Source organism: Schistocerca americana, chromosome 4 (genome assembly GCF_021461395.2).
Source record: "Schistocerca americana isolate TAMUIC-IGC-003095 chromosome 4, iqSchAmer2.1, whole genome shotgun sequence".
Lineage (NCBI taxonomy): Eukaryota > Metazoa > Arthropoda > Insecta > Orthoptera > Acrididae > Schistocerca > Schistocerca americana.
Genome location: NC_060122.1, coordinates 822,662,281 through 822,687,636, shown reverse-complemented (window position 1 = coordinate 822,687,636; position 25,356 = coordinate 822,662,281). Strand labels below are relative to the sequence as shown.

The 25,356-nt window shown below is 45.3% G+C and overlaps 1 protein-coding gene across 1 annotated transcript in view; it reads right to left on the bottom strand.

The window, feature by feature from the left end:
• LOC124613832 (titin homolog) overlaps positions 1-25,356 on the bottom strand; it is a 1,109,199-nt gene that overhangs the window by 846,695 nt on the left and 237,148 nt on the right. Inside the window, exon 13 of the mRNA XM_047142555.1 lies at positions 8,484-8,644. Within this exon, the coding sequence (XP_046998511.1) occupies positions 8,484-8,644 (161 nt within the window). The remainder of the gene's footprint in view (positions 1-8,483; positions 8,645-25,356) is intronic.

The following is a 25,356-nucleotide window of genomic DNA, read 5'->3' as shown; positions in this document are numbered from 1 at the left end:
CTCGATACTTAAAGCCTCGGCCCTTCCATTTCTATCGTACTATGTTACACACGGCTACATACGTTAACAATGGTAATAATAATGATTATTATCTTTTGCGTAACGAATTTAAAATTAATAACTGGAGTGTAAGCCTACATCAACAACAATTTCCATCAGGTTTGCGGCAATAGTACAATATTTCGGGAGTCCGGAAACCCTTGAAGAGGCTAGTGAGTCCAAACCTAGTGATTTCGAAATTACCTTAAAACTGTATCCTTACGGTGTGTCAGGTTTCAACAAAATCTGTGGATTGAGCGGCAGTGGGAAAGCAGTTTACTACAGATATTTCACTCCTCTCTGTCGGAAAGCATGTGGAAGGGAGCTCTGACACAAAAAAGGACTAGACTGGTGTTACAAAATTTGTTCACTCCTTAAATAATTTCCATTACCGACGATCGCCTTCTAAGTAGGATATACGAGGGTTGTCCAGAAAGTGATGCACCGCATTTTTTTCTTCAACAATTCTTTATTGAACATAATGAGAATTACACACACGAAAGAATGGTGTTTTGTCTACACTTGTCTACACACCCTATTTTTCAATGTAATCTCCATCCCGTTTTATGGCCTTCCTCCAGCGCGAAACGAGGGCGTGTATGCCCTGTCGGTACCAATTCTTGGTCAGTTGGCGGAGTCAGTGCTTCTCTATGTGAATCACCTCCTCACCGTCCTCAAAATATCTTCCACGAATGGCATACTTTAATGGCCCAAACAAGTGGAAGTCCGAGGGGGCTAGGTCAGGCGTGAAAGTCGTGGATGGTCTCCCCGACCGCTGCAAATCGTGAAGTTCCGCCGTACCGCCTTCTGAAATACCCCACCTCCGTGCCCAGCGACTAACTGTACTTCCATCGACAACAGATGCTCCATAGACTTTGCACAAACGCTTGTGAATATTCCCCACAGTTTCTTTCTCTGCAGTGACAAGTTCAATAACGGCACGTCACTTGTAACGTACATGACCTACAGACGCCATTTTGAAACTGTCCTGCAGCTACGCTATCTGTCGCAAGTGACTGAAACTTGGCGCGCTCACTCAGAAGATTGCAAATGACACATACGTAACGTTCCGCATTCGTAGCACTGTTTTCGGCTTCGAAAACAAAAAAATTCGGTGCATTACTTTCTAGGGAAACCCTCGTATTTCGATCTATACACGGCTGAATTCATTCCTTCCCTCTGTAGGTCGTTCATCGTGAGACTCTCCACTGTTTTTGTCTACCGCTGGGTCGCGAGAACACGTCTTCAGTAAACTGACCTTTCGCTCCCCTCAAATTAGTCGATTTTTTGCAAAACTTGTCCCACCATGAGGACACGGTTTGAAAGTGGTAATCAGTTGCGCAAAAATACGCTATAACAAGTAGTTCGTTAGTAAAGTGAACGGTCTCATTTGTTAATGTTTCTAATTTGTAAGCACATAGAACAAGAAACCAATCTCAGGCAGGAGAGGTCAGAGCAGCACCGTATAAACAGCGTCTCTATCCTCCAGAACGCCCTCAGTTGGCAAGGAACAGATGCCACAGTTTTCTCCGGGTACATTACACCCAGGTTAAGCCATTCAATGGTGATTACATTTCAGACAGTTATAAAATTGCGAGGCTGTCTACTGCTAGTTTCCGTCCGCTGTCCCGAACGTTCTCAGAGATTTTCTGTGGGACTAACGTCGTGTGATTTAATGAGCTAACCGAAGTGGGACAGGGTGCCAGAAGATTGGTATGAGTGCCCCCAGTCAACACGACCGATAGGATTGTCGGCAGCACACACGTCACGAAGCAGAAGAGAAGGGAACTGTAAAAGAGCACGTGGTTTGGGGATGTGGGGAGAAACTTCTGACACCAGTGTTAACGTACAAAATGGCAGGGAAGGGGGGAAGAAAGTTGTTAAATATGACTCGTCGCGGCAGTGTGCAGGAGGTCGAGCGGTCAGGATTTGATAGTGAGGTCCAGGGCGGTCTTTAAACGGACAAAACTGGGAATTAAGTACAATAAAGAGGATGTATATCGATATACGGAGTACAAAAGGCGCGCCTAGGGTCGGAAGTTAGCAGGTTTAGGCCAGTCTAGCAGGTCGAACAACTAAATAAAATGGGTAACGGAAGAGGAAGCGGTTCATGTTGGCTTACTTTGGTGGCCGGTTGCGAAGAACAGAGCCAGACGCTCTGACTTCCAAAAATACGCCTGTTCTGTTCGAGGTCTGGATTACAAGAGAGAGAAGCAAGTGCGTTGAGCTCCGCAGGACGCTCCGGCGTCCACACACGTGATCGGTATGCCGCGCACGCTATTGGCTAAAATCAACGGCGCGAATTCGCTAGCAGTTTCAGCAGAGGTGTCAGGGCGTCCCTTGTCAGCAGCTTTAACTAGACAGAACCGCCTCGGTTTTGAAAGACAAGCGCCTTGTGTCACGTAGACACGGCGAGAACTTGTAAGGATTCCACTAGGCCTTTAAAATAAATTTATTAAACCAATTTCCTAAAATATTCCTTGACTGGCTGCCACTAGGCGTACAGAACACTTGGTCACAGAGAACATTGAAATAAACATCGTGGGCCATTATTCACGGTAACCTGAATGACTGGGTCTACATCATCGCACGAGAAACGCACCCAAAACATCACAACCTGTCCGAACTACGAACTTCACACAACGCGGCAGAAAAGCTTCATTGGGCCGTCAGTGCACCCGATGACTTGCATCATTTGAAAAGAGCCAGAGTCGTCGGTGGACATTACACGCCTCCAGCGAGCTGTTGTTCGGTTCTTGTGTTGTGTGACGTTCGACTGCACGTGCTGCTCTGGGCATGGCCTTCCGCGAGGCAGCCGGCTCTGTCAGCCCGCTGAACGCAGTTCCCTTCGGAGTGTTCGCTCGCAAACTGATTGAGACCTTTATTCGCTGACACCAGTAATTCCTGTCGGGTTTGGAAACGATCGCCACTGACAAGGCGTTACAGTAGTCTTCGGAAGGTCGGGCAGTTTCACTCACGGAGCAGTCACGGAGACACAGGAACACGACAGCACCTTCCATTCTATTCCGTCACGGCTCCGCCTTGCCTGTCTTAAGAGCGTCGATTCCATACGGCCGAATGATACAGAGGCAGCACTTGACTGCTACGTCTTAACGGTCATCGGTGGAGTGTTAAATGACCACCGGAGCGAGTTGTGCATTGTGTACCACGCTCCAAAGCGACAAGCGTGTTTTTCCTAAGGGGGTTAGTGATATTTTGCGGAGTGAGTTAATATCCGAAAAGCTGATGACGAAGAACGTATCCACAAGCTTACAAACACCAGGTAAAATGGCTTCTCCATAATGACTTAAGGCTTCTCTGCGTCCCAGATCCTGGAATTTTCTTCATTCACTAAACCACTCAACAAAAAGCGCGCTTTCTTAGTGAATACACTTGATGAAACTGTTTCTCACTCTTTATTTCACAAGTAGGCAATGGGCAAATTATAGATGATTTTAGTGATCGTTTGGCTTCAGTTGCTGTGTCAGTTGGATTCTACACGCCCAAAGAAGCAGATCTTCTTTCAAATTCTGCGAATATCCAGTTGCTGAGAACGTCGGCGAATAGATTTAAGCGGACTCACAGTGGCGATGTTTCCCGCTGAATGACTAATACGGCAACGTCCCGAGGGTTTAATGACCAAACCCAAACCTGTTTTCTCGAATTTAGTAATCAGTCTTCTCGCAGTCGACTTTTATTTGGTGCTTTACTTTGATCAAACATTCCACGGAGTTCGTGAACAGTGCCTACAAAGAATTCACCACATTTATAATAAGTTTTCACTATGACAGCATACTGTTCCGTAGTACAGCGCTCCATTACTAACTACAAAGAGAACGGATGACAACAGAGTACCGTCCAGATCTGCCAACTTACTAGAAATGTCGGGCGTTTCAAAAGCTGCTTTCTTTATTAGACTGACGACCTTCATTCATGTTGGTTGTATGGATACTATTTTCTTACATTTATGTGTTTCTTAAGGTTATTTATGAAGTGTAACGTTATTTTGCTTTGTCACGTTTATGAGGTAACCGTCCAGCTGTCAAATTATCGATCTGTCTCTGAGGAAAGTCGATCTCTACTGATCGTAAACTTTAAGGCTGTCAATTGATGTGGTTTCTATGACTGAGTAGAATTTCGTCGTCTTATATGCAGTTTTTTCGTTTAAAATATTACTTGGATTTTTTGTCGAAAGCTTGTAGATGTCTATTTTCTCTGCAAGTTCTTATAGCTCTAAGATGTTTACTAAACCTCAATACATTGGTATCTGTCTTATTCACATGTTTTTTGTAACGAGGGACATTCCGAAAGAAACTTTCGTCTTTTTTTTTCTTTTTAAAAGACAAGCTGCTACTCCAGGTTGAGCCGTGCGTGGCTCGTGTTCCGGCCATAATGTATTTTATTCCCTGTTTTTAACGTGCTTCCACCTCATTACGTTAATTTAAATTACTATTGTCGCTGAGTTGCTGCTTCACCTGACCGTGACCGGCGCTAGCAGCGCGTATCCCCTCTCGTAGTATCTTTGCTCGACTGCGATGACTTCCCGGTCGTTGTCTGTCGGAAGTCAGTCGGGTCTGCCAGTCAGTTGGAACGCGTCTGGAGCGCAGTCCGGACCTGGCAGTCGGAGAGTTGCAATGCGGCACTGGTGCTGTCGGGTTGGATCGGCAGTGAGGTCTGCGTCGACATGGCTCGCCCGACCACTGCCGACGCGCATCACTTGAGCCGGACCACGGTCTTGGAGGATCGTCGGTCGGTCGTCCTTCCGGATGGCACGTTTTGGCTCGCCGATCGTTCGTGAGTCGGCTGTGTGTGCGTGCATCGACTCCCGATTTGCTTCGTGCGTGCTTAGTTAATGTTGGGTATCGTTCAGGTCTTCGTGCAAGTGTTTGTCAGGTTGTGTGTGTTGTTGGTTTGATTTCCACTGACAACCTGTTTCTTAATGTTGTCGGCATTCTGAGCAGAGTCGGTCGGTTGTTGCGGACGAGGGAAGTTATCTTCGCGCGGTGCAGTCGGCTGGGTCAGCTGGCGGCCCCTGCGCAGTGTCGGAGCGTGTGTGGAGCTGTCCGATCGCTACGAGCTTCGTGGTTCACCGACCCAGGACGGCAAAGTTGAGCAGTAGTTTCACGTATCCAAGCCACGTCCATTCATATTCTGGCGATTCGTTTCGGTGGTTTGCTATTGGGGAGGTTTTCCTGTGAGCAACACCGATTGTTTCTGCTGCTGAAATTTAGCCGCCATGCGGTTTAATTAAATAATTTGGTTGACTACAATTCGAGTGCACCAGTGGAACTTTCTACCTTGTGACCGTTAGTGTTCTGGTTACCTGTCCTGGGCACTGACGTAAATTCAGGCAGTGTTCTTTGGGGTAAAGTTATATTACCGTGTTTCAAAGACAAGTGTACCAGCGGAATTTTCTGCCTAGTGGTCGGTCGTTAGTGTTCCGGTTACCTGCCCTGGCCACTAACGTAATTTCAGACAGCGTTCTTTCCTCACCTGTTTTCGCTGTCCGACATGGTGTGTAATTTTGACAGCTAATACGTACTCCATTGTGGATTATCACGTTTGTAACATAGCCGGTTGGGGTTCTCATGTACTGATTGAAGGGAAGCAAGTCGTTGTGTCGGTCGGTCCGCGGCTGTCCCCTGGTTCGGTTCCGACGGATGAAGTGTAGTTGGGCCCACCACCTGTGTCACCTAAGTGAACGAGGGCAGACCGACCTCCGTGGAGGCTTTTGAGTGGCACCGGTGTTTAATTAACTGTTTTCAGCTACTTAAACTCAAGGCTTATGGTTATTTTTTCTTTTTCTTAAAAATTTTGCAAAATTAATTCTTAAATTTATCTTTTAAGCTTAAACATTCTGGCCTTCTGCCTTTAAAAGTCTATGATAATATATTCTAAAATTTTGAAATTTAATTGCCGCTTCAGCCATTTGTATTGCACCTTGCATATGTATCTACTTTGCTGTGATGTTTGTTTAATTACACTACTGGCCATTAAAATTGCTGCACCACGAAGTTGACGTGCTACAGACGCGAAATTTAACCGACAGGAAGAAGATGCTGTGATACGCAAATGATTAGCTTTTCAGAGCATTCACACAAGGTTGGCGCCGGTGGCGACACCTACAACGTGATGACATGAGGAAAGTTTCCAACCGATTTCTCATACACAAACAGAAGTTGACTGGCGTTTCTGTGGAAACGTTGTTGTGATGCCTCGTGTAAGGAGGTGAAATGCGTGCCATCACGTTTCCGACTTTGATGAAGGTCGGATTGTAGCCTATAGCGATTGCGCTTTATCGTGTCGCGACATAGCTGCTCGCGATGGTCGAGATCCACTGACTGTTAGCAGAATGTGGAATCGGTGGGTTCAGGAGGGTAATACGGAACGCCCTGCTGGATCCCAACGGCCTCGTATCACTAGCATTCGAGATGACAGGCATCTTATCCGCATGGCTGTATCGGATCGAGCAGCCACGTCTCGATCCCTGAGTCAACAGATGGGACGTTCGCAAGACAACAACCATCTGCACGAACAGTTCGATGACGTTTGCAGCAGCATGGACTATCAGCTCGGAGACCGTAGCTGCGGTTACCCTTGACGCTGCATCACAAACAGGACCACCTGCGACGGTGTACTCGACGACGAACCTGGGTGCACAAATGGCAAAACGTCATTTTTTCGGATGAATCCAGGTTCTGTTTACAGCATCATGATGGTCGCATCGGTGTTTGGCGACATCGCTGTGAACGCACATTGGAAACGTGTATTCGTCATCGCCATACTGACGTATCACCCGGGGTGATGGTATGGGGTGCCATTGGTTACACGTCTCGGTCACCTCTTGTTCGCATTGACGGGACTTTGGACAGTGGACGTTACATTTCAGATGTGGTACGGCCGTGGTTCTACCCTTTATTCGATCCCTGCGAAACCCTACATTTCAGCAGGATAATGCACGGCCGCATGTTGCAGGTCCTGTACGGGCCTTTCTGGATACAGAAAATGCTCGACTCCTGCCTTGGGTAGCACATTGTCCAGATCTCTCACCAATTGAAAACGTCTGATCAATGGTGGCCGAGCAACTGGCTCGTCACAATACGCCAGTCACTACTCTTGATGAACTGTGGTATCGTGTTGAAGCTGCACGGGCATCTGTACCTGTACACGCCATCGAAGCTCTGTTTGACTCAATGCCCAAGCGTATCAAGGCCGTTATTACGGCCAGAGGTGGTTGTTCTGGGTACTGATTTCTCAGGATCTATGCACCCAAATTGCGTGAAAATGTAATTACATGTCAGTTCTGGTATAATATATTTATCCAATGAATACCCATTTATCATATGCATTTCTTCCAGGTGTAGCAATTTTAATGGCCAGTAGTGTATTTGATTACTTTTACAGGGTCATTAAGGTTGTTTATGAAGTAGTGACGTTAGTTTGCTTTCTCACGTTTATGAGGTAAGAGTGTGGCTGTCAAATTATCGATATGTCTTTGAGGAAAGTTGATCTCTACTGATTGTAAACCTTAAGGCTGCCATTCGATCTGGTTATCTATGACCTGAGTAGAATTTCGTCGTGTTATATGCAGTTTTTTTGTTTAAAATATTACTTGGGTTTTTTTGTCGAAATCTTGATGTCTATTTTCTCTGCATGTTCTTATACCTCTAAGATGTTTACTAAACCTCGATACGTTGGTATCTGTCTTGTTTACACGTTCTTTGTGACGAGGGACATTCTTTTTGAAAGACAAGCTGCTACTCCAAGTGATGCCACCAAAGCCATATGACGGAAGGGGCGCCAGCGGAGGAGGAATGACGCAAGCGCAGAGCGGCAAAGACGAGAGAGCAGTAGCAGAGCGGCGAGCCCGAGGTTATTAGAATTCAATTCACGATGGTACACTGGCGTGTAGCGACGACACGGTCACCAACGCAAGTGCGTGCTGTTATGCGGTATGGGACTAGTGTGTCCGTCATCCACGAACCCCTACAGACGGTGTATGGTGAAGAGGTCATGCCTCGTCAACCGATTGGACGTTGATGTTGCGTGTTCAGAGAAGGAAGGCAGAGTGTGTAGGCTGAAGGCCAAAGTGGGCGTCCCTCCACTCTCGGGACGTCACTGCCAAACCAGTGAAGGAGGGCCCGGGCTGTGCGGCAATTCCCTGCATCGCAGGGCACCTAGTTTTACCACAGTAGTCTTTTCGAATTGATTACACACTAAGACGAATGCCTCAATGTCAGTGGTAACTATGTCGAAAAACAGTGCAAGGTGTGTAGTTCATGTTGTCACGGTGTATTTCTTTAGGCAATAAAGTTCCCTCGCGGAAAGGAGTGCCCAGACTTACTTTCAGGAAGTCCCTCGTACCTTGTGCTAAGTCACGGTCACGTTTGTCCAGACACCTTGTGCGGCAGTGAACGCCGGCAGCTGCGCCCGCCAGCACTCACCTCTGTCCAGCCGGCGGCGTCGCCTCCCAGCTGCCACGCCTCCACTCGGTAGGCCAGCACGGGGACGCCACCACGCGCCTCGCCCTTGGGCCATGTCAGCGTCAGCCAGTTGCGGCCCTGGTCAGACACCACCGGCTCCGCCGAGATCGCCACCGGCACATCTGAAAAACACCGAGTCCAGCACTCAGCAAACACGCCACTCACACTGCTGACACGAGCGCTCTGATACACACCACTATAGAATGAAATTTTCACTCTGCAGCGGCAGGTTGGAGTGGCCGAGCGGTTCTAGACGTGTGTGATGTCCTTAGGTTAGTTAGGTTTAAGTAGTTCTACGTTCTAGGGGACTGATGACCATAGCAGTTAAGTTCCATAGTGCTCACAGCCATTTGAACCATTTTCGAAATCAGGACTCTTAACTAGAGATGGGCAAAACTGTTCTTTTTAGAGATCGGACCAGGACTGTTCAATCCCTGAAATGAACTAGCTCTTTTTCATGTCTCACCACTCATTCACAATAGAAAATAAATGGAAGGCACATTGCCCTTTAAACTTGGTTTATTCCAGTACTACACCTGTATTTTGATCTTATTTGATCCTATTTTGAAGTAACACAGATAACGAGTAAGAATTTTGTATTGTTTATTGAAATTTCCACGATATGACAAAGTTTTTGATTATTGATTTATTTTGCACTATCGTGGTTTTTTGGGTGATCGGGAAATGTTGTAACTTGAGATTTACATTAACAATGTATTTGGCTATAATATATTAAAATTTCATTAACTTCGTACAAATACACCGCAAGCCATATATTTTTAAAGTGAACGTTTCCTTCCGAAGACGCCTAAAATCGCAAAATCCGTACCAGAATAAGAAAAAAAATATATAAATTTGACTGTAAGACTAAAGTGCTGCATATAGCCTTACGCATAATAAAACAAGGAAAATATTGGTGTATCACAATTTGTGATACGTGTATCGGTTCGCTCGTAATTAAAGCGTAAATTCGAGTGTCCATAATAAAAATCCTATAGTAAGTGGAGTCATCAGGAACCTAATCTGATCAGCTTAAACAAATAAAAATAAAATAAAAACAAATGATGTATACATAACATAATATTGTAATATACATAGCGATATTACTACGAAGAACAATATTCAGTAGAGACGAACTCCGATGCAGAGGCGCTGAGTCAAGCAGGTCGAGCCGCGAGCTGTATTACTGCGTGAGCTAAGAACGCAGAGACCAGAGTGACACCTGAGTTGCTTTGCTCAACGCTCTGGCTAGAGTCGAGAACAGTGGGGTGAGCGTTGAGCGGGCGAGCTCCGAGGGTGGGGGGAGCGGTGAACGGCCACCAGTCACCCGCTCCGAGACGAATCCGTTCTCTTGCGAGCGGGTTGTTGCAAGTAGTTCTTATGTTCTCTGCTAGGAGGCTCTCTGTCCTGTTGCTCGCATCAACTGCCCAGAGGGCAGGACGTGCGACTGAAACGATCGCCGACGGAGTGCGCTGCTAAGTTAAGCTGCGCCAGACACTGCACGCGGCAGAGGAAGCACAGAGATGTGAATCACAAAATCCAATGTCCAATGGGGCACTGCACAATGCAGGCAGCCAAGGCAGAAGCAGGGCAGAGGCCGGCGCTCGCTGTGTTGTGTGGGGTCCAGTGTGCTCTGACCAGCAGAGGCCCGCTGATATGCTCTCTAGCTCTCTCTCTCTCTCTCTCTCTCTCTCTCTCTCTCTCTGCTGTGGGAAACGTTTGGAACTACCATTCTTTTTTTCTGAATCACTGATTGTTCACTCCTTTGAAAGATTCAACTCTATGAATCAGTTCAGGAGTGGATCCCCCATCTCTACTCTTAACCTCTCCCTGAGTGCGCTGAGCCTAATGCTCGTCGGGCACGCAAAGACCTTGGTCTGTTTCTCCGGCTGGGGGTCCTCGATGTCGACGTCGTCTATCATTCTTCTATGATTCCGTTATATGGTTCAAATGGCTCTGAGCACTATGGGACTTAACATCTGTGGTCATCAGTCCCCTAGAACTTAGAACTACTTAAACCTAACTAACCTAAGGACATCACACACATCCAAGCCCGAGGCAGGATTGGAACCTGCGACCGTAGCGGTCACACGGCTCTACATCTACATCTACATCCATACTCCACAAGCCACCTGACGATGTGTGGTGGAGGGTACCCTGAGCACCTCTATCGATTCTCCCTTCTATTCCAGTCTCGTATTGTTCGTGGAAAGAAGGATTGTCGGTATGCTTCTGTGTGGGCTCTAATCTCTCTGATTTTATCCTCATGGTCTCTTCGTGAGATATACGTAGGAGGGAGCAATATACTGCTTGACTCCTCGGTGAAGGTATGTTCTCGAAACTTTAACAAAAGCCCGTACTGAGCTACTGAGCGTCTCTCCTGCAGAGTATTCCACTGGAGCTTATCTATCATCTCCGTAACGCATTCGCAATTAATAAATGATCCTGTAACGAAGCGCGCTGCTCTCCGTTGGATCTCCTCTACCTCTTCTATCAACCCTATCTGGTACGGATCCCAAACTGCTGAGCAGTATTCAAGCAGTGGGCGAACAAGCGTACTGTAACCTACTTCCTTTGTTTTCGGTTGCATTTCCTTAGGATTCTTCCAATGAATCTCAGTCTGGCATCTGCTGTACCGACTATCAACTTCATATGATCATTCCATTTTAAATCACCCCTAATGTGTACTCCCAGATAATTTATGGAATTAACTGCTACCAGTTGCTGACCTGCTATTTTGTAGCTAAATGATAAGGGATCTATTTTTCTATGTATTCGCAGCACATTACGCTTGTCTACATTGAGATTCAATTGCCATTCCCTGCACCATGCGTCAATTCGTTGCAGATCTTCCTGGATTTCAGTACAATTTTCCATTGTTACAACCTCTCGATATACCACAGCATCATCCGAAAAACGCCTCAGTGAACTTCCGATGTCATCCACAAGGTCATTTATGTATATTGTGAATAGCAATGGACCTACGACACTCCCCTGCGGCACACCTGAAATCACTCTTACTTTCGGAAGACTTGTCTCCATTGTGAATGACATGCTGCGTACTGTTATCTAGGAACTCTTCAATCCAATCACACAATTGGTCCGATAGTCCATATGTTCTTACTTTGTTCATTAAACGACTGTGGGGAACTGTATCGAACGCCTTGCGGAAGTCAAGAAACACGGCATCTACCTGTGAACCCTTGTCTATGGCCCTCTGAGTCTCGTGGACGAATAGCGCGAGCTGGGTTTCACAAGACCGTCTTTTTCGAAACCCATGCTGATTCCTAGAGAGTAGATTTCTAGTCGCTAGAAAAGTCATTATAATCGAACATAATACGTGTTCCAAAATTCTACAACAGATCGACGTTAGAGATATAGGTCTATAGTTCTGCACATCTGTTCAACGTCCCTTCTTGAAAACGGAGATGACCTGTGCCCTTTTCCACTCCTTTAGAACGCTATGCTCTTCTAGAGACCTACGGTACACCGCTGCAAGAAGGGGGGAAAGTTCCTTCGCGTACTCTGTGTAAAATCGAACTGGTATCCCATCAGGTCCAGCGGCCTTTCCTCTTTTGAGTGATTTTAATTGTTTCTCTATCCCTCTGTCGTCTATTTCGATATCCACCATTTTGTCATCTGTGCGACAATCTAGATAAGGAACTACAGTGCAGTCTTCCTCTGTGAAACAGCTTTGGAAAAAGACATTCAGTATTTCGGCCTTTAGTCTGTCATCCTCTGTTTCAGTACCATTTTGGCCACAGAGTGTCGGGACATTTTGTTTTTATCCACCTACCGCTTTGACATAAGACCAAAATTTCTTAGGATTTTCTGCCAAGTCAGTACATAGAACTTTACTTTCGAATTCATTGAACGCCTCTCGCATAGCCCTCCTCACACTACATTTCGCTTCGCGTAATTTTTGTTTGTCTGCAAGGCTTTGGCTATGTTTATGTTTGCTGTGAAGTTCCCTTTGCTTCTGCAACAGTTTTCTAACTCGGTTGTTGTACCATGGTGGCTCTTTTCCATGTCTTACGATCTTGCTTGGCACATACTCATCTAACGCATATTGTACGATGGTTTTGAACTTTGTCCACTGATCCTCAACACTATCTGTACTTGAGACAAAACTTTTGTGTTGAGCCGTCAGGTACTCTGTAATCTGCTTTTTGTCACTTTCGCTAAACAGCAAAATCTTCCTACCTTTTTTAATATTACTATTTACTGCTGAAATCATCGATGCAGTAACCGCTTTATGATCGCTGATTCCCTGTTCTGCGTTAACTGTTTTAAATAGTTCGGGTCTGTTTGTCACCAGAAGGTCTAGTATGTTATCGCCACGAGTCGGTTCTCTCTTTAACTGCTCAAGGTAGTTTTCAGATAAAGCACCTAAAAAAATTTCACTGGATTCTTTGTCCCTGCCACTCGTTATGAACGTTTGAGTCTCCCAGTCTATATCCAGCAAATTAAAATGTCCACCCAGAACTATAACATGGTGGGGAAATCTACTCGAAATATTTTCTAAATTATCCTTCAGGTGCTCAGCCACAACAGCCGCTGAGCCAGGGGGCCTATAGAGACATCCAATTACCATGTCTGAGCCTGCTTTAACCGTGACCTTCACCCAAATTATTTCACATTTCGGATCTCCGTCAATTTCCTTCGATACTATTGCACTTCTTATCGCTATAAATACGCCTCCCCCTTCACTGTCAAAATGGTTCAAATGGCTCTGAGCACTATGGGACTTAACATGTGTGGTCAACAGTCCCCTAGAACTTAGAACTACTTAAACCTAACTAACCTAAGGACATCACACACATCCATGCCCGAGGCAGGATTCGAACCTGCGACAGTAGCAGTCGCGCGGTTCCGGACTGAGCGCCTAGAACCGCTAGACCACCGCGTCCGGCCCTTCACTGTCCAGCCTGTCTCTGCGGTATACATTCCAATCTGAGTTTAGGGTTTCATTACTGTTTACGTCTGGTTTCAGCCAACTTTCTGCCCATAGTACTATATGGGCGTTGTGACCGTTTATTAATGAGAGCAGTTCTGGGACCTTTCTATAGACGCTCCTGCAGTTTACTATTAGGACATTAATATTGTTATTCCCTGTTGCATTTTGCCTACTCCTACCTTGCCGCGTCTCAGGAGGCGTCTTGCCGGGCCTAGGGAGGGAATTCTCTAACCTAAAAAACCCACATGTGCACACGTACTCCGCTACCCTTGTAGCCGCTTCCGGCGTGTAGTGCACGCCTGGCCTATTCAGGGGGACCCTACATTTCTCCACCCGATAGCGGAGGTCGAGAAATTTGCACCACAGATCTCCGCAGAATCATCTGAGCCTCTGGTTTAAGACTTCCACTCGGCTCCAAACCAGAGGACCGCGATTGGTTGGGGAACGATACTACAAATAGTTAGCTCTGATTCCACCCCGCGAGCGAGGCTTTTCGCCTTCACCAATTCCGCCAACCGCCTGTACGAACTGAGGATGACCTCTGAACCCAGACGGCAGGAGTCATTGGTGCCGACATGAGCAACAATTTGCCCAGTGCTCTCTATCACCGCCGGCAGGGCCTCCTCCACATCTCGGATGAGACACCCCGGCAAGCAGACAGAGTGAACACTGGCCTTCTTCCCCGACCTTTCCGCTATTTCCCTAAGGGGCTCCATCACCGGCCTAACGCTGGAGCTCCCAATTACTAATAAACCCTTCCCCCCGTGTGCCAGCTCCGACCTTGCTGAAGGAGCGGCCACATGTCCACTCACAGGCAGAGCGGGCGATGCCACACGGCCATCCTCCACATTTACCCTCCGCCTCGTGCGCCGCGAACGCCGCTGAACCCGCCACTCCCCTTGGGGAGAGGGTGGCCCAACCGCGCCCGGTACCCGCGAAGATGTCTCGACAGCAGGGACAGTGGGTGAAGCATGTAACACCTGGGTGTACCATGCGACGCGCCAGACTCCCCACTGCCGCTACACTCCGAGGTAGCAGCCTGAAGACGGCTGACCGCGGCCATCAACACGCTCAGCTGTTCGCGAACAGTGGCCAGCTCCTCCTGCGTCCGTACACAGCAGTCACACATCCTATCCATCCTAAGAAATCAATTTACTGTAGAGAGTTAATCAACTTTTAACTAGACTGCTAATTCGCCAAAGGCGGCTGATTGTTGACTAAACTGTGGTTGCTAGCCACTTCTTGTAGAAAACAATGAAAATAGCACTACCTGTCTCTGGACTGTATTGAAAACAAACACTAGCACTACTGGCAGTATGGCTGACTAAGGGGACTCTCTCTGACTGTATTCAAAACAAACACGAAATCTATGGAACACTATTACTAGCACTCGACAATTAAAGCTTCCTAAAAGCAAAAACACACGGAAGAAGAAGTGACAAGTAAGAAAAATGCAGTTAATAATTAAATTAACTTAGCTCGCTGGACAGCAGACGTGAAGCAGGCGGCAGTTACGACGACAGTGACACTACTGAAGCGCCTAGAACTGCACGGCCACACCGGCCGGCGATACCGTTATAACCCCACCCCCTAGCGCCTGCACTTTTCTAGGGAGCCTGCGCATATGTAGGTGAATTAATGCAGCAGCATGTCAATAAGCACCTGAAGATGACGAGTAGTTGTCTCGTCGAAATATTGAGCAGCTTTCACAATATTATCCGTCGCTACATCTTCAAAACACTCAAGCAGTTCCTTTTCAGTTTTACCTTAACTTGTCAAGCTAACGTCTTCCTCTAGTCCCACAGGAGAAATACATTGGACTGAGATACAGCGATGGCGATGGCCTTCATACAGGAGCAGAATCTAACGATGAGGATACGTGTTGTTCAGTTGTTCCCGGAGATCAATACCGAAACTGGATGGTGCACCATCGTTTTGAAATGACATAATAAGTGCAGACTCCAGCAACAGTGGCTGTACAACTCGAATGAATACCACGTTAACTTTGAATACTGGAACGGAATGGCAATGAAGAAGGACCTACTGGTATTACGCGATTTTGTACATTTCCAGCCCAAAATCTGATAGAGAAAAGTGATTAGTGATTTGAGACGAGCGTGGAGTAGGGCTTCAATTCATGTATGGTTTTGCGGCATCTGAAAACACCATTAAGACCGAAGAGGCCCTATTCTTAGATAATAAAAGATGTAGTAATTTCGGCACATCATCATCTCCTCGAAATCTATTCGTTTCCGTAAACCTGGACATGCCTCCTTTTAACTTGGGTGCTCCAGCGTCTGTAAGTTTCTATACACGGCATCGCTTCGTACAGTTTCGCTGTACATTCGTTGGACTTAACGGTTTGTACGTCCTGTTCCACCATACGGTGAATGCACCTCAGGAAGTTCATATAACAGATACTGCTCTGCTTTAGAGAGGCAGTCATTAACTGTAAACTGCGCTAAACTCCACGCTCAACAGGTCACGGGCACCAGCACCGATGTTGGAGGTAACTGTTTGTTATCAAATACCCGCTGTTTACAGACTCGTGCAGGCTTCGCTGTTTCGTGATCTCATCCCCCATAAAATATTCATTGCCAACCACTGGTTCCTTTTCTAAAAGTACTAGTTTAACATCTTCTACTGTCTGCATAATTTTCTCCCTGACGTTTTGAGAAACTCTACATATTGGTAACAAATTACAATATCACAAAATTACATATCCATATCCCGTAGGAAAAGTTATAGTAAACGGGTTGACGTAATGAAAGGACCTACTCTTGCAATTTCTAGAATGCACGTTCCAAGACGAGTTATCCGACATGGTGCTTCGTCTCAAATGTAGCCCGAGTAATTATCGAGATTGTACTGTAGAGAGATAGGGTTTTATACAAAGCCATATCAGTACTCGATCTTGCTGTTTACCATGTCCGTGAAAAATAATTTTCGTGCACTACGCCCATCCGCCAGACACTAAACGATGGTTGGGGGAGTACACTTTCGTAATGCGTCGTTGTAAAGTGCGTCGCCGTTTGAGAATCTCTTTACGGAATAGTAATTACGTGGTATGACAATCGGTGGGGCCTAGAAAGATTTTCACAGCCGTTGAGTTTTCCTGTTAAGGGAAGTCTACCAGGCTTCTTACTGCGAACGCTGCAGAGTCTCAAACGCGGAAGCAACCAGTTGTGCTGCGTAATTGTTTTGGAGAAAGACCAAAGTGTGCAGTGTCGACCATTACGATTGCAGAAGGGTAGTTGATGGCCTTGAGGCGGGGCAAAGTGTCACGCCAGTTGGCGTAAGCTTTTATCTCACAAAAAAGCATATTGATATCTGTAAGCTGTGGAACAATCACAGAAGACCTGTTCATGGTCCAAGTGACAAAATGAAAGCCGGCCGAAGTGGCCGTGCGGTTAAAGGCGCTGCAGTCTGGAACCGCAAGACCGCTACGGTCGCAGGTTCGAATCCTGCCTCGGGCATGGATGTTTGTGATGTCCTTAGGTTAGTTAGGTTTAACTAGTTCTAAGTTCTAGGGGACTAATGACCTCAGCAGTTGAGTCCCATAGTGCTCAGAGCCATTTGAACCATTTTTGAACAAAATGAAACGTCTCCGGCATTACTGCACTAGCTGCAAGTGGATAAACTATCCGCGTTTCTTACTAATCCATTTCAGAATAAGTGCTCAGCGTGGGTTCTCTACCTGCAAGCTTGTCCAGTAGCTCACACTGACTCCCATTGAGACCTGACACACTGTAGTGACGTACGTCTACTGCATATCGCGGCTGCGACCAACGTCACGGGACAAAATAGAACGTGATATTCTGGACACATGTGGTGTGAGAGAACTATGAATACGCTACTGTACAACAATCGGTACGCAGGCGACAGCATGTATACCTTACTGATATGTTACAAAACACCGTGCATAAAAACGGGATCTTTCCGGGTCTCATAACACGGGTTCTGTTGGTGATAGGAAGGTGTTTGGGATAGCCTTCGGCTACGGACCATATGTATACACAGCAGAAGGATCGTCGTAGCGTCACCATCGTACAATACATGGTCAGAGTACGAATATTATACACTTCCTCCTGCTTCAGTAGATGGAGCAAATCGGTTGGTTCTTTTTGCATTTGATGTGGTCTATGGCGGTCCCTAAGGGGTTTGCTGAGGTACCGTTGGTTCTTGGGCGATTCCTTAGAAAACCAACAAAAGGATTTCTTTAACATTTTCTTCGTAGCAAATGCGAGCTGCGGATTTCATGATGGCTATGCACAGCAAATGGCTGAAATTTTTAGCGTGTATAGGTGTTCATTCTTTCGGCGCGCTATACGAGATTGGAATAATAGAGAATTGTGAAGGTGGTTGAATGAACCCTCTGCCAGGCACTTAAATGTGATTTTCAGAGTATCGATGTAGGTGTAGATCTATTCCTAAGATACAGATCTCGAACGACCATCAAATTTCCTTGATATATTCATCCGTTTCCGAGATACAGAGGTTCAGTTTACCCTAATTGCACACGTAAAATAAGCGCGTAAAATCCGGTGTGAGGCGAAAACGTAGTTTATAATGTGACGTAGCAAGGAGAAATAAGCTGTAAAGTGTCTCCGTTGTCATCAGAAGAGTTCTGGGAACTCGTCGTACTGAGGCACATGCAAAACTTCTATGCATGTAAAATATTGTTCGAGGTGTAAAATTAGTTTTGCGTTATTTGAAACAAGTAATTTGTCATAATTTTACTGACCCATAAAGTTCGATTTACATGAGTGACATGCTCTGCTATGGCAGGGCAAAGAAGGTAAACAGTAGAAAAAGGCTCCTATCGGAACATAAGAAAGGCGAATATGCTCCTTTTTAAAAATTCTGACTGGCTCTTTCTGCCGTCCGCAGCACCTTTAAAATTTATCCCAAAAATTTTAGCACGCGAAGATATTCGCGACTGTTAATGCTGAGAGAGAAGGAGACAGTAGCAGTAGGAAAGAGACGAAAAAGTAATAAAGAGACAAAAAAGTAATAAATACTGGACGATAGTAGACAGTGGTTGTGGTATAGGAAGTGCGAAGGACACAGTGGCAGTGGAATATAGTTGACAGTGACAGAACAGTGCTGCTGCACTGGCTTGCGTAGACTGGTGACAGTTCTTCGCCTCGCTGAATATACTCGTACAGCTTCGATTATGTAGTGTGAACTAAAACTCCACCAACAAAATGTCGGAGGCTGTTCAGCAATTGATCCTGCGATTTTTGCATATGGAGCCTATGGTCTCCGGCGGCGTATTTCATTTCATTTGATTTCTCCCCCTTTAACCACATCATAGTAGTTTTGCATCTGCTTACAGGCTCCCAGGAACAATCTGATTCTTTTGTGTTACTACGTCTTGATGACTGCGTATTATAGACTTTTCCATTGTTATGAAAGTATTTTCACAAAATCAGAGATAATCATAGTAACAAAGCCGAATACAGTATAATTTCATTACGGCTCTATAGAGAGGTCTCTTATGCCCAAATACTGAAAAAAATGTCCCTGAGCAACCTCAGAACTTCTGTTGGTGGAATTCGGGCTCGCCTTTTTTTCTATTGTGCTGTTTCTGCTGACGGTGAGACATTCCATTTGTATAATCAAAATGTAGATAATTTTTATGCTTAGTTTGTATAGTCAATTTATATCCTATATCTTTATATGAATATCAATAAACATTATCTTTCACTTGTTGTTGTGCCCTTCAGTCAAAGACAGGTTTGATGCGACTACTTACATTAATCAATGTTACGCAAGTTTAATATTATCTGCGTCACCACATCAATTTTAGTCTATTTTAACCTGTTTACTGCAGTCAAGTTTTGATTTTCCTCTACAATTTTTACACTTCACTCCATTACCACAATGACCGTTACTTGGGGACTCAGGATATGTGCTCTCAACCCAGTCTTTCTTTCAGTCAAGTTGTATCGTAAATTTTTTCTCTTTCCAATTCTGTTCAGTACATGTTCATTAGTTATTTAATCTTCCTTAGCATTCTTCTATAGCACAACAGTACACAATCAACCACTCCGTTATAGCTGAACTGCTTATCTTTAACGGATTTCCTCCCACTCTCGAATCATATCTTTCGTGCATTAGGTTTACAATAATGTTTTGTTTGTCCCAAACTTAATCTCTGTTCCTTAGTTCTTAAATTCTTCCACCTATTCGCTCATGTGGTGAAAGTTTTACTCATAAAGTTCTCTAAAAAAACCAGGCTGGTGCGATGATTAGGTTCCATTTAATAATTCCAGATGCGTTCATCGTATATTACTGGGGCTACAGCTTTCATGCCTCCTAAGGAATTCAAACGCGTTCATTTCCTGTTGTCATGTAATTTCTACAAATTGCGCACTGGTATCTGATGGGACTATACAAATCCTAACTTGGGATCACATATCTCTACGGACTTAAAGCGTTTAGATGTTAGGACCACATCAAATGCTTCCTTCAAGGCCAAAAATGAATTATGAATGTTAGTTGAATGGAGAAGTTAGTGACGGGGCAACATAAAAAGACGGGGCAACATAAAATGAAGAACAAATGTTGAGTGACTGTTTTAGGCAAATCCTACCGTACTCGCCTTGTAGTTTGCCTTCGACCTTCTTCCTCAATTTCGTTTCGATGATTTTTGAGCAGGTCTCTCTCTACAGGTCGCAAGGAACCCTCACGGGTATCGTTCTTAAATACGGGAGTGACTGTTGAGGCATCCTAATGCTTAGGGCCTTCTTTTTGACTTGTAGCATGTTCTCTGTTTTCTTCGCAAAGATCTTAATACTTCGTTCTGTGACGCCATCGTCTCCTGCAGCCTTTCCAATTTTTAGAATTTAATAGATATCAGCATTTTGTACATTCTAGCGCTTGTTTAACTTTTGCTACTTCTCCACAACAGTGTCCTCTATTTTCTTCTGTTTAGTAACCATTTTCACCCAAGTTCAGTGACTCGCGAAAGCCCTCCCTCCATTGCCTCTGACTCCGTTGATTTTCACTTTGTTTTCTTCAGAGAGAATTCCCTTTCTTCTTAATGTTGTTAATTGGTAGCATACTTTTTGATTTTCTTTGTAGTCTTCTACATTTTCTAACCAAATTTTTCTCGTAGATATGGTTTCCTTTTGCCAAGTTTCCATTTATACACCTTACTGCATATACCTCTCACAATATTTCGTTTCTAAATAGCACTCCAAGCCACCCTTCTTCTTCCTCACCTCTTCTTGAATTTAATCGTTCCACCAGCTCGTTCTCTTCTCACACATCGCACCTTTCTCGTTCCCCATACTCTTTCTGTTCTGTGCAGGAGGTTCGTGTTAAGTTTGTTCTGTATAAATAGAAGAGACAAAACTTGTTGCTGTGTCATATAGCGAGTGGGAGCCTGGCTAGTCGTGTAAGTTTCGGCGCGGCGGTGTGAGTGAGTGTCCAGTGCGGCGGCCGGGCCGCAGGTGGCGGCGCGGTTTGTGGGCCGCGGCGGCCTGACTCAGCCGCTATTCCTGCCGCCCCGCCGCCCTGCCGCCGCCCACGCACGGCCCAGGCCAGGCCGGCCCGCCGCGAGGATCCCGCGACCGCCTTATGAGGCCTCCCGGGCCTCCCCTCACTGCTGCTCCTCTGTTTCCTTACAGTGACAACTTGCTTCAGTACCACAAGCGGGTTCTGCACACACGGCAAGTAATCATTGTTGTTGCGGTCTTCAGTCCAAAGACTGGCTTGATGCAGCTCTCCATGCTACTCTATCCTCTGCAAGCTTCTTCATCTCCCAGTACCTACTGCAACCTACATCCTTCTGAATCTGTTTAGTGAATTCATCTCTTGGTCTCCCTCTACGATTTTTACCCTCCGCACTGCCCTCCAATACTAAATCTGTGATCCCTTGATGCCTCAGAACATGTCCTACCAACCGGTCCCTTCTTCTAGTCAAGTTGTGCCACAAACTCCTCTTCTCCCCAATTCCATTCAGTACTTCCTCATCAGTTATGTAATCTAGCCATTTAATCGTCAGCATTCTTCTGTAGCACCACATTTTGAAAGCTTCTATTCTCTATTTGTCTAAACTATTTATCGTCAATGTTTCACTTCCATACATGGCTACACTCCAGACAAATACTTTCAGAAACGACTTCCTGACGCTTAAATCTATACCCGATGTTAACAAATTTCTCTTCTTCAGAAACGCTTTCCTTGCCATTGCCAGTCTACATTTTATATCCTCTCTACTTCGACCATCATCAGTTATTTTGCTCCCCAAGTAGCAAAACTCCTTTAGTATTTTAAGTGTCTCATTTCCTAATCTAATTCCCTCAGCATGACCCGACTTAATTCGACTACATTCCATTATCCTCGTTTTGCTTTTGTTGAAGTTCATCTTATACCCTCCTTTCAAGACACTGTTCATTCCGTTCAACTGCTCTTCCAAGTCCTTGCGGTCTCTGACAGAATTACAATGTCATCGGCGAACCTCAAAGTTTTTATTTCTTCTCCATGGATTTTAATACCTACTCCGAATTTTTCTTTTGTTTCCTTCACTGCTTGTTCAATATACATATTGAATAACATCGGGGAGAGGCTACAACCCTGTCTCACTCCCTTCATAACCACTGCTTCCCTTTCATGTCCCTCGACTCTTATAACTGGCATCTGGTTTCTGTACTAATTATAAATAGCCTTTGGCTCCCTGTATTTTACCCCTGCCACCTTCAGAATTCGAAAGACAGTATTCCAGTCAACATTGTCAAAAGCTTTCTCCAAGTCTACAAATGCTAGAAACGTAGGTTTGCCTTTCCTTAATCTATTTCCTAAGATAACTCGTACGGTCAGTATTACCTCACGTGTTCCAACATTTCTACGGAATCCAAAATGATCTTCCCCGAGGTCGGCTTCTACCAGTTTTTCCATTCGTCTCTAAAGAATTCGTGCTAGTATATTGCAGCAGTGGCTTATTAAACTGATAGTTCGGTAATTTTCACACCTGTCAACACTTGCTTTCTTTGGGATTGGAATTATTATATTCTTCTTGCAGTCTGAGGGTATTTCGCCTGTCTCACACATCTTGCTCACCAGATGGTAGAGTTTTGTCAGGGCTGGCTCTCCCAAGGCTATCAGTAGTTCTAATGGAATGCTGTCCACTTCCGGATCCTTGTATCGACTCAGGTCTTGCAGTGCTCTGTCACTCTTCACGCAATATCGTATCTCTCATTTCATCTTCGTCTACATCCATTTCCAAAATACTGTCCTCAAGGACATCGGCCTTGTATAGACCCTCTGTATACTCCTTCCACCTTTCTGCTTTCCCTTCTTTGCTTAGAACTGGGTTTCCATCTGAGCCCTTGATATTCATACAAGTGGTTCTCTTATCTCCAAAGGTGTCTTTAATTTTTCTGTAGGCAGTATCTATCTTACCCCTAGTGATATACGCCTCTACATCCTTACATTTGTTCTGTAGCCATCCCTGCTTAGCCATTTTGCACTTCCTGTCGATCTCATTTTTGAGACGTTTGTATTCCTTTTTGCGTGCTTCATTTACTGTATTTTTGTATTTTCTCCTTTCATCAAATAAATTCAGTGTCTCTTCTGTTACTCAAGGATTTCTACTAGCCCTCGTCTTTTTACCTACTTGATCCTCTGCTGCCTTCACTATTTAATCTCTCAAAGCTATCCATTTTTCTTCTACTGTATTTTTTTTCCCCATTCTTGTCAATTGTTCCCTAATGGTCTCCCTGAAACTCTCTTCAGCCACTGGTTTTGTCAGTTTATCCAGGTCCCATCTGCTCAAATTCCGACCTTTCTGCAGTTTCTTCAGTTTTAATCTACAGTTCATAACCAACAGATTGTGGTCAGAGTCCACATCTGCCCCTGGAAATGTCATACAATTTAAAACGTGGTTCCTAAATCTCTGTCTTACCATTATACAATCTATCTGAAACCTGTCAGTGTCTCCAGACTTCTTCCATATATACAACCAAGTAATCATACAGTATTAATAATCATAACTAAAAAAAATAAGGCCGTAATTTACTTATATTCCATCTGAAGCACACCACTTGTAATGTGGAGTATCGTGCGATGAGGGCAACAGTACTGCAACAACCCATGCTGAGGACGATGAACAATTTATAAAAGAAGAGAATAGAAGCTTTCGAAATGTGGTGCTACAGAAGACTGCTGCAGATCAGATGGGTAGATCATATAACTAATGAGCAGGTATTGAATAGAATTGGGGAGAAGAGGAATTTGTCGCACAACTTGACGAGAAGAAGGGATCGGTTGGTAGGACACGTTCTGAGGCATCAAGGGGTCACCAATTTAGTATTGGAGGGCAGCGTGGAGGATAAAAATCGTAGAGGGAGACCAAGATATGAATACACTGAGCAGATTCAGAAGGACGTAGATTGCAGTAGTTACTCGGAGATGAAGAGGCTTGCACAGGATAGAGTGGCATGGAGAGCTGCATCAAACCAGTCTCAGGACTGAAGACCAGGATAACAACATGACGCACTATTAAGGCGACGCAGACTTAGCGTGGTGAAACAAGTATGAATAACGAAGAACGAAGTGGCAGTCCACCTCTCTGTGAAAAAGTGGGAGTCGCGAGAGAAGTGGAGGCGCTGGTGTTCGAATAACGGCGTATCACAATCGAGGTGGTACTGGAAAAGGTGGTCAGCATCTATGACAACATTTTGAACATGACAATGTTACCCGCGCCCTGGATTCTGCGACTACTCACGCCCTTTATCAAAGGTTACGGAACCGAGGGAACAGCGGAAATGTTCTACCTGTGCCCGACAACTTCTTAAGCGACCTAATCAGTATCGAAGAGTGCTGTGCGTATCATTACGCAGAGACAACAGACCAAAATTAACAGTGGAAACGTATGGATTCACCGCCGCCGAAAGAGGCGAAGATTCACCAAGCGTCAGTATTTTGGGACTGCATGAAGTGGCTCTTACAGAGTATGCGCATAATGGGCAAATCGTCACAGGAGCCCACTAATGAAATCTCTTGACAAGGCTACGGAAGGTTGTCAAGCCGAAGCGTAGCCGAAATCTATCCCAGAGGGTGTTTTTTCTCCGCAACTACGAGGGCAGTTCAATAAGTAATGCAACACATTTTTTTTTTCTGAAACAGGGGTTGTTTTATTCAGCATTGAAATACACCAGGTTATTCCCCAATCTTTTAGCTACACAACACTATTTTTCAACGTAATCTCCATTCAATGCTACGGCCTTACGCCACCTTGAAATGAGGGGCTGTATGCCTGCACGGTACCATTCCACTGGTCGATGTCGGAGCCAACGTCGTACTGCATCAATAACTTCTTCATTATCCGCGTAGTGCCTTCCACGGATTGCGTCCTTCATTGGGCCAAACATATGGAAATCCGACGGTGCGAGATCGGGGCTGTAGGGTGCATGAGGAAGACCAGTCCACTGAAGTTTTGTGAGCTCCTCTCGGGTGCGAAGACTTGTGTGAGGTCTTGCGTTGTCATGAAGAAGGAGAAGTTCGTTCAGATTTTTGTGCCTACGAACACGCTGAAGTCGTTTCTTCAATTTCTGAAGAGTAGCACAATATACTTCAGAGTTGATCGTTTGACCATGGGGAAGGACATCGAACAGAATAACCCCTTCAGCGTCCCAGAAGACTGTAACCATGACTTTACCGGCTGAGGGTATGGCTTTAAACTTTTTCTTGGTAGGGGAGTGGGTGTGGCGCCACTCCATTGATTGCCGTTTTGTTTCAGGTTCGAAGTGATGAACCCTTATTTCATCGCCTGTAACAATCTTTGACAAGAAATTGTCACCCTCAGCCACATGACTAGCAAGCAATTCCGCACAGATGGTTCTCCTTTGCTCTTTATGGTGTTCGGTT